At 38.8% G+C, this 8821-nt stretch overlaps 1 protein-coding gene across 1 annotated transcript in view; it reads left to right on the top strand.

Annotated features, from left to right (window-relative positions):
* The first annotated feature begins 1846 nt into the window (after positions 1-1846).
* LAMB4 (laminin subunit beta 4) overlaps positions 1847-8821 on the top strand; it is a 117175-nt gene continuing 110200 nt past the window's right edge. The window contains 1 exon segment of the mRNA XM_069588888.1: positions 1847-1880. Coding sequence (XP_069444989.1) covers positions 1847-1880 — 34 coding nt within the window.

The raw sequence follows: 8821 nt of genomic DNA, 5'->3' as shown, positions 1-8821 counted from the left end.
ATAAATAAATAAACAATAAGAAAGTGCCACCTAAAAAAAAAAAATGCCCAGATTCAGGTGGCCCACAGCAATAAATCTTCCTAAGGCTCCATTCTGGATTCTCCTATAGGACTTTGCAAGGTTTTGTGTAAGATCACTAGTCCAAAGTTGCAAACTTTTAAAGCAGATAGAGCTAATTTTCAAATAAGGATACAGCAGGGAGTTTGCTTCTCAGTGAGTGATTTCCATATAGCATTCAAGATGCAGAATGAACCCCAAGCCATGTGAAGAGCTTGGATGACAGAATGGGAAATTTGCCTACAGTCAGTCATTTCAAAACACCCTAAAAAAACTTCATAAAGAGGCTGGCATTGAAGTTCAGATGAGTGGCATTCAAGGCAAAGGAATCTGCATGAGAAAAGGGTTCAGGAAGTAGGAAATGCTGTATTGATGCTGCAGGGTAGGGAGTGAAAGATTAGAGGGATTGAAATGTGGGACTAGCGGAGAAACCAAAAACTCACTAGGAAAAGCCTTGAAGAAGAGAATGTCAAAAGAAAAAAAAATTGTCTCATAGCACGGGGAGCTATATTCGATATCATGTAATAAGCCATAGTGGAAAAAAAAATTCTCTCCTGTAAGTACATGAAAAATATTTTATATTCACTGCTCTTCTAGCAAAAACATTAATAATGATGAGGGATAACTTTTTACTTTTTAAATTGACAAGGTTTAAACATTTCTATTCAGGTCAATGGTTGTTCCCATAGTCTGTTGGTGAGAGTATAAGCTGGGACACACTTTCCATGTGGCTATTGATAATAGCATCAACATTTCATTTACACACAAGCATATGTACACTCTTTGATCCAGTGCTTCCACTTCATATCCTGAGGAATAGTTAAGGATATGAACAAAGACTCGGCAAAAAAATATGTAACAGGAAAATATAAGGAAGGAAGTACATGTCAACCTGTAGAGCATTTGTTAAACTCTGGTTCCTGCATTCAGGAGTATGCCATCCAGTCATTTAAAATACTGGTACAGGAAAGCATTTCACTTCCTCTCTTCCCAGCTCACAGAGGCCCATGGGTACTTCCATCTGTGTCAAGGTCCCTTACAACAGTGACCTGTGGGGGCCCTCTGTCTAGAGGGGCATAGCTGAATCTACAAAGGGGGACACAGCTTGGGTTTGTGGAAGCCCCTCAGTGGTCCTGATATCCTTCCGTAAGTGGAAATTCCCTGATGTAAAAATGTTTTTCTTGGTACAAAAACATGCCTGGGATGTATAGACTGAAGCAAGCATGCAGCATTGTACCACTTTTGGGAAATATTTATATGCAAGCAAAAAAGTATGGAAAAACACAGAGCAAGATATTAACTACTTTTCTCTGGACGGTAGTTCAATGGATAACAATTCAATTTTGCCTTCTGATTTTTCTATTTTTTCAACAGTAAGTACACATGTTCATTGTATAATTAAAGTTTTTTCTAAGTAAATAAAATGGACAAAATAGATTAATGATTACATTCTGTGAGTTCAAAAACTAGAAAACAAATATTTGCAAAAAAGTGTATACACTTATTATTTAAGGAGTTGGGCGCTGTGGGTATTTTTGTGTCTCAAAGAACCATCAGATACACTTGAAACTAATGCAACATTGTAAATTAACTATTCACTTAGGTTTTTAAAAGGAGAGAAAAAGAAGACTAAAGGATAATAAGTACCCAAAGAAAGACCATCAGACAAATTTTCAAGTCACTTAAAACTGATGACAATGTTTGATTCTATCAGTTACTGACTTTACCTTCCTTTTTTTTTTTTCCCTAAACCTAGCAGAATTGAATTTAATTTTTTCCTGACAAAAGAATGCAATTTCAACTCACCTTTCTTTTACACCTTGGTGAGTAATGTCAAAATCCATTTTCTGTTTGAATTGAATTGTTCTAAAATATTTACTGGAAATAGGTTTTAAACATACCCACCCCTTTTTTCTATACTAACAGATATTCGCATGACTCTTCTGTTGTATAATTGTGTCAAGCAACCAGAAAGTTTCATTCAAACATGGCTAGTATCCACACATAGCTATTTCTGTCCGTCTTTAATGGAGTATTCACAGCAGCAGATAAATAGACACTAAAAGAGCAAAATACTTTCAGATTCTTAATTTACAAATACAATGCATTTTAATTTTAAAAAATAGCTCTGTTTGAATGTAGCACTTAACCCAGTGATGAAATCTCATAAAGAATTTATAGGCAAAATTCTCTCTTCTGAATAAGTAGCAGCTCTGAGCTAAAAGGCCAAATTCTCCATGACTGAGCAGTCTTTAATAAGCTGAGAATCATTACATTAGTCATAGAGAAGAGGTTTCCAACAATTACTCTCTTTGATCCTGAACTTTTTGTCTGTAACAGCCCTGCCTTGGGTGAGTAGCATCTAAATTGCTTAGAATCTTCAAAGATTCATGCTGAATTTCTTCATGGCAGCAGACTCGAAGAATCACTTTTAATTTTACAGTTCCCAAGTGAGTGAGTGATATTCGCTCAGTCTTGTCCGACTCTTTACAACCCCGTGGACTGTAACCTGCCAGTCTCCTCTGTCCATGGAATTCTCCTGGCAAGAATACCCGAGTGGGTTGCCATTTCCTTCTGCATACAATTCCCAAACGCTGAGACAAATTCTCAGTTGGCTTGACTGGTCCTGATGGAAAGAACAGCTGTCGATGGTAAATGTTCATTTGTTCTCTGCAGAAAATTTTCTGCCTCAGAGATGAGCCATCAGCCAGTGGAAGAGGAGATTCACTGGTCTGCACACCCTCAGAACTGGGAAGGTTAGGTCTGGCCTCAGAGAGGCCGAGAAGAGTTGGCTTCATCTACATCTTTTTTTATTGTTGTTCTGCTTTCTTTGTTGTTTGAAGGGGGTGGGGTTTTATTGGCCACTCCGTGGGCATCCAAGATTCTTAGTCTCCTGACCAGGGATTGAACCCACACCTTGGTCAGGAGACGAAGCACAGAGTCCCAGCCACAGGATCACCAGGGAAGTGCCCATCTCCATCTGCTTTGGTTGTTCTCTTAGGGATTAATCCATCATTCAAAACCAGAAGCAACCAATCATAGCATCTTCTCCCAGCCCATCCACAGGGTAGCTTACATCTTGCCAAAGTTCTAAACCTCCCCACAGCATCTCAGAGAGGCCTCCTCAATCAGGAGACACTTCCTCTCCCCCAGCCTCTACTCAGCCTTCCTCCAAGGGATCTTCCCAACCCCGGGATTGAACTCTTGTCTCTTGCATCTCCTGCATTGGCAGGCAGATTCTTTATCACTGAGCCACCTGGGAAGCCCATAGTTCAACCACAGGCATTTATATAAATACCTATGCCTATTTAAACCCCTTGTCTTGCATTCTGGCACAGGAAGATAAAGAGAAAGAATCATAAAATTGGTCCCAGGTTTGGGGAACTGGTTACAAAGTACATATCTTAACCAATCTCCATCCTTTGCAGGTTTTCTCACTCATAGTAATGTATGTGAGTATGTAAATGAATGTGTATGTTTATAGCTTCTGAACTCTGAAGTGAATTCTAAAGTAGATGAAAACATTGCAGGTGTTTAAGAAAATTGTAACAATGTGCAGTTACTGAGATCATGTAGTAATGGTTATATCTAAAAAAGGACCCTTGACTTTACAGAAAATTTACTGTATATTTTCTTTAAATCACCAGCTTTCCAGAATTCATTTTTAATAAGATCCTGTACTCAAGTTGTATGTAATTTTTTAGCAATACATTGGTTTTCTGAAGACTGAAACACCATTATTCTCTGAATCATTTCCAACCTAATGCTCTTGTAATAACTTGGCAATTGAAAGCTATAATCCAGGAAGGATATTTCTGAGTCTATCTATGTTCAGGCATGAAGCTTTAACTACTTAATGTTTCTAGCCTCTTTCTGCCAAGTATTTTAGATCAAAAGTTCATATTCGACTGTAGAATATTACATGAATAATAGTTCCATTTCCCAAAGTCTTGGAATACTTTTTATTTCTGAAAAGTACATACCTGATTAAAACAAGTTTGGCCAAGTCAGGTTATAAAAACATGTTTAATCTCTAAGGTAACAATTCCAGTGAAATAATTCAGGAGGAAACTTGTCTAAAATAATAAATCCCTGGGAGGGAAATCTTAGCTAGTCCACATGTAGCACCAGCAGATATTTTATATCTGACCTTTTTGAAAAAGCCTCTGTCTGTTAAGTCCAAACTTCAAATTAGGTGTTTATCCTTGATGCCAATTCTAGGAAATAAAAGGAACTTTGGGTTTGGATTGTTGGGTGAATAAAAAGAAAAAATCCATGTTAACCAAGCTAGAATCATTTATTATACAATAAAATTTTAAAAGTATATGAGGGGAACTTATATCTCAAAGAGAAAGAAATGTCATGCTTTGTTGTAGTATAATAATCTTTACAAGGAGATGGAAGATGGAAAATTCCCAAAAGTGACGTTTGGTAACTGGTGGGGAAGGAGACATTATGGATCATATTCTTGGCTGTAGAACCATGATCTACATATGTTTAATGCATGATAATAATCACAAAATCATCAGATGAACAGAATAGTTGTCGGAAATGTGTACACAAGAGAAAGAGTATTTTTCAATAGCCTGTATTTTTGGAGGGCAAGCTGAAGGAAAGTAATCCATTAAATGCAAAACAAGTCCATGAAGAAAACTCTTACTTTTACCATCAAAAAACCTGAGGAGAAAGCAAGCTTATTCCACAGTATGGTAATTATTTTTCCTCTTAGGTTCATCCCTCCCACCTCTGTCTGCTTAAAACAGGATTTGGCATAAATTCTCTTGTCTCAAAGGAATAATATATAGGAGCAGCTGGAACCCATCCTGTGTGTATTATTTTAGAGTGTGGGATTTACATGATTCACCATCCAGAGGCTGATGGGGATGATTTTTGAGGAGAGAATTGTTTGGTTTTTAAAAATTTTTTTGCATTGAGATAATTGCAGATTCTCATGCAGTTGTAAGAAATAATACAGAGAGATCCCATTTTACCCAGTTTCTACAAATGATAGCACTTTGAGTAACTACAGTACAATATATAGCCAAGAAATTGACCCTGAAATAGTCCATTAACCTTATTTAGAGTCCCCTAGTTTTACATGTTCCCTTTCGTGTGTGTGTGAGTGTGTGTCTGTATATTTAATTCTATGCAATTTTATCAAAAGCCTAGATTCATGAGCCCGTCACAACAGTTAAGATAGAGGATAGTTCTAGCACTTCAGGGATTCCCCCAGTTAGTTCAGTCACCCAGTCGTGTCCGACTCTTTGCGATTCCATGGACTGCAGCATGCCCGGCTTCCCTGTCCATCACCAACTCCCGGAGCTCTCTCAAACTCAAGGATTCCCTAGTAATACCCTTTTATATCCTCATCCAGCTCCCTTCCTCCCTGCGTCTATCACCCCTGGCCACCATGAATCTGTTACCCATCTCTATAATTTCATCATTAAAGAAATGGAAATATGCAGTACATACCTTTTGAGGTGGGCGTTATTTACTCATTGTAATTCCTTGGAGATTCATCCACAGTGTTGTATGTATCAATGGTTCCTTCCTTTTTTTACTGCCCAGTACTATCCCATGGTATGGACAGACTACACTTTACTTAGTGAGTGATAGTCTCTCAGTCATGTCCAGCTCTTTGCAACCCCATAGACTGTAGCCCACCAGGCTCCTCAGCCATGAAATTCTCCAGGCAAGAATACTGGAGTGGGTTGCCCTTTCCTTCTCCAGCAGATCTTCCTGACTCAGGAATTGAACATGGGTCTCCTGCATTGCAGGCAGGTTCTTCACCATCTGAGCCACCAGGGAAGCCTTAACCATTTACCCATTGAAAGACATCTGGGTTCTTTCCAGTTTGGAACTATTATAAAGATGCTGTACAGTTTTTTGTGTGAATATAAGTTTTAATTTTTCTGGGATGATTACCTAAGAGTGTAAGTGCTGGACTGTATGATAAGCACATGCTTAGCTTTATAAGAAACTACCATACTTTTCCCCAGAATGGCTGTTCCATTTTATATTCCTACCAGCAGTGTATAAGTATTCCAGTTTTTCCACACCCTCTCTAGCAGCTGGAGTTACCAGGTTTTTGTGGTTTCTTTTTTTTTTTTAGCTATTCTGATGGGTATGTAGTACTATTATGATTTTGATTTGCATCTCCCTAGTGACTAGTGATGGAGAAGGCAATGGCACCCCACTCCAGTACTCTTGCCTGGAAAATCCCCTGGACAGAGGAGTCTGGTAGGCTGCAGTCCATGGGGTCGCGAAGAATCAGACACAACTGAGCAACTTCACTTTCACGCATTGGAGAAGGAAATGGCAACCCACTCCAGTGTTCTTGCCTGGAGAATCCCAGGGACGGCGGAGCCTGGTGGGCTGCCGTCTATGGGGTCGCACAGAGTCGGACACGACTGAAGCGACTTAGCAGCAGCAGCAGCAGTGACTGATGATGCTGAACATCTTCTCAGGTGCTTATTTCCCATCTATGTATTTCCTTCAGTGAAATGTCTATTCATGCTGCTTGCCATTTTCTAATTGGATTGGTTTTTTAATGTTGAGTTTTGAGAGCTCTTTATATATTCTCTGGAGAAGGAAATGGCAATCCACTCCAGTATTCTTGCTTGGAAAATCCCATGGACGGAGGAGCCTGACGGGCTTGGCGGGCTACAGTCCATGGGGTTGCAAAGAGTTGGACATGACTGAATGACTAACACTATATATTCTAGGTCAAGAGGTTTGTCAGATATGTGATTGGTAATTATATTCTCCTTGCTTTTTTACCTCTTCATAAAGTTTTTAATTTTGATGAGGTTCCAGTTTACCAGTTTTCCTTTTATGAATCATGCTCTTATTGCCAATTCTAAAAATGCTTTGCCTCGCCCTAAATTGCTCAAATCTCCTATGTGTTTGTAGGAGTTTTATATTTTACTTTTTAAGTCCATGATCCATTTTTGTTAATATTTGTATACAGTGTGAGGTTTTTGTTATAGTTCATTTTTTTGCCTCTGGATGTCCAACTGCTTCAGCACTGCTTGTTGAAAGACTGTCCTTTATCCACCTTTGAACCTCAAAAATCAGTTGATCATATTTGTGTAGATCTATTTCCAAGGTCTCTATTCGATTAATCTATGGGTCTCTCTCTCCACCAATATTACATTTTCTTGCTTACTGTGGATACATAGTAAACCTTAATATCAAGTAGAAATTTTTTAAAATTGTTTTAGCTCTTCTGGGTCCTGTGTCTTTCAATCCAGAGGCTGTTTTATTTCTGCAAAATTATCATGTCTTCAGTTTGAGTTGCAATCAAGAGAAAACTAGTTCTTAGATTTTAGTCTTGAGAAGCAAAAAAAGAATTCTAACCATTTAATTGAATTTTTAAAAATACTGTCCTAAAAAATAAATAAATAAAAATACTGTCCCATTCAAATATGCTTTTAAAAGAAGTATGAAAGTGAAAGTTTCTCAGTCATGTCTGACTCTTTGCGACCCCATGGACTCTACAGTTCATGGAATTCTTCAGGCCAGAATACTGGAGTCGGTAGCCTTTCCCTTCTCCAGGGGATCTTCCCAACCCAGGGATCGAACTCAGGTCTCCTGCATTGCAGGTGGATTCTTTACCAGCTGAGCCACGACGGAAGCCCAAAAAAGAAAAGAAAAGAAGTGTAACTATTTCTATAAATAGTTATCAATAAAATAGAGGACTCACATTATAGCTTTAGTATAATATATTTAGCTTTAGTGTGTGTTCAGTTTAGACCTTATTCCCAGTAAGATTTTTGCTTTCTTTTATTCAGTCCCAACAGTAAACAAAATTGACTAATATGTTATGGGTTATAAGTGTGTAACTTTAACGTTAAAGAATAAAGCAGACCAGCTGTGCAGGCAGGAAATAGTGTGGGTTACCCACCCTGTATTCACATATAGAGACTTAAGTTATATTAACTCAGAATTTAACATTTTAAGACAAACAGAACTTTAAAAATCATCATCTTTAAACCAACATTTAAGGATATTATCTCAGAGGTTTCTCATGAAAAGTAGAGAATTGTGGCAGCTGAGATAGAGCTGCCCTTTAAGGCTCCGTGACTGAACCCTTCATGATAGATCGGTTGCATGGCAGGTACCAAGGGCTAAGTGTACTATACAGTCTGGAATTCCATCTGTGCCATCTGTTATCCCAAAGAAACATGATTTGTTCCATGGTGTGCCTGAATCCAGCACTCCAGGTTGTAAAGGGAGGTCAACTGAATTTACATATTTTAAGAGAAAGTTATTTCCCAAGGATTTCTTAATTTCTTCAGTTGATTTTCCTCCAGGTTGGAACAACAGATATAAGAGGCAGGATTAGGACTCTCCTCCCTCATGTCTGTGTATTTGTCTTTGTTATTTGCCCTAAAACGACACACAGAGAATTTCCAGTGAATGGAGGTTGTTTAAGGTCAGGTTCCTAGAAGCAGAGCCTGAGACAAGGATCTATGTGCAAGTAATTTATTGAGGAAGTGCTCCGGAGAGGGAGAGAGTGAGAGCAATGGAGCCAGAATGGGGTCCCAGCAGGAATCCAGCTTCAACCTCCCCTCCAGAAGAGACTTTGAGCATAAACTGCATCACAGAGTGGATACCAGCCTGAGGCAATGGCTGAGAAATATGCATCCATAAGTCACTGGCTTCAGCTGATCCAGGTGGGGACATGAGCACAGATGGCATAACCTCCTCGGCTAAGAGATTTCCATCAGGCTGCAGGTGCCAACAGTATCCACCACCAGGG

This window comes from Ovis canadensis, chromosome 4 (genome assembly GCF_042477335.2).
Source record: "Ovis canadensis isolate MfBH-ARS-UI-01 breed Bighorn chromosome 4, ARS-UI_OviCan_v2, whole genome shotgun sequence".
Classification (NCBI taxonomy): Eukaryota; Metazoa; Chordata; class Mammalia; order Artiodactyla; family Bovidae; genus Ovis; species Ovis canadensis.
The sequence above is the reverse complement of the archived record's forward strand: the minus strand, read 5'-3'. Positions and strand labels throughout refer to the sequence as shown.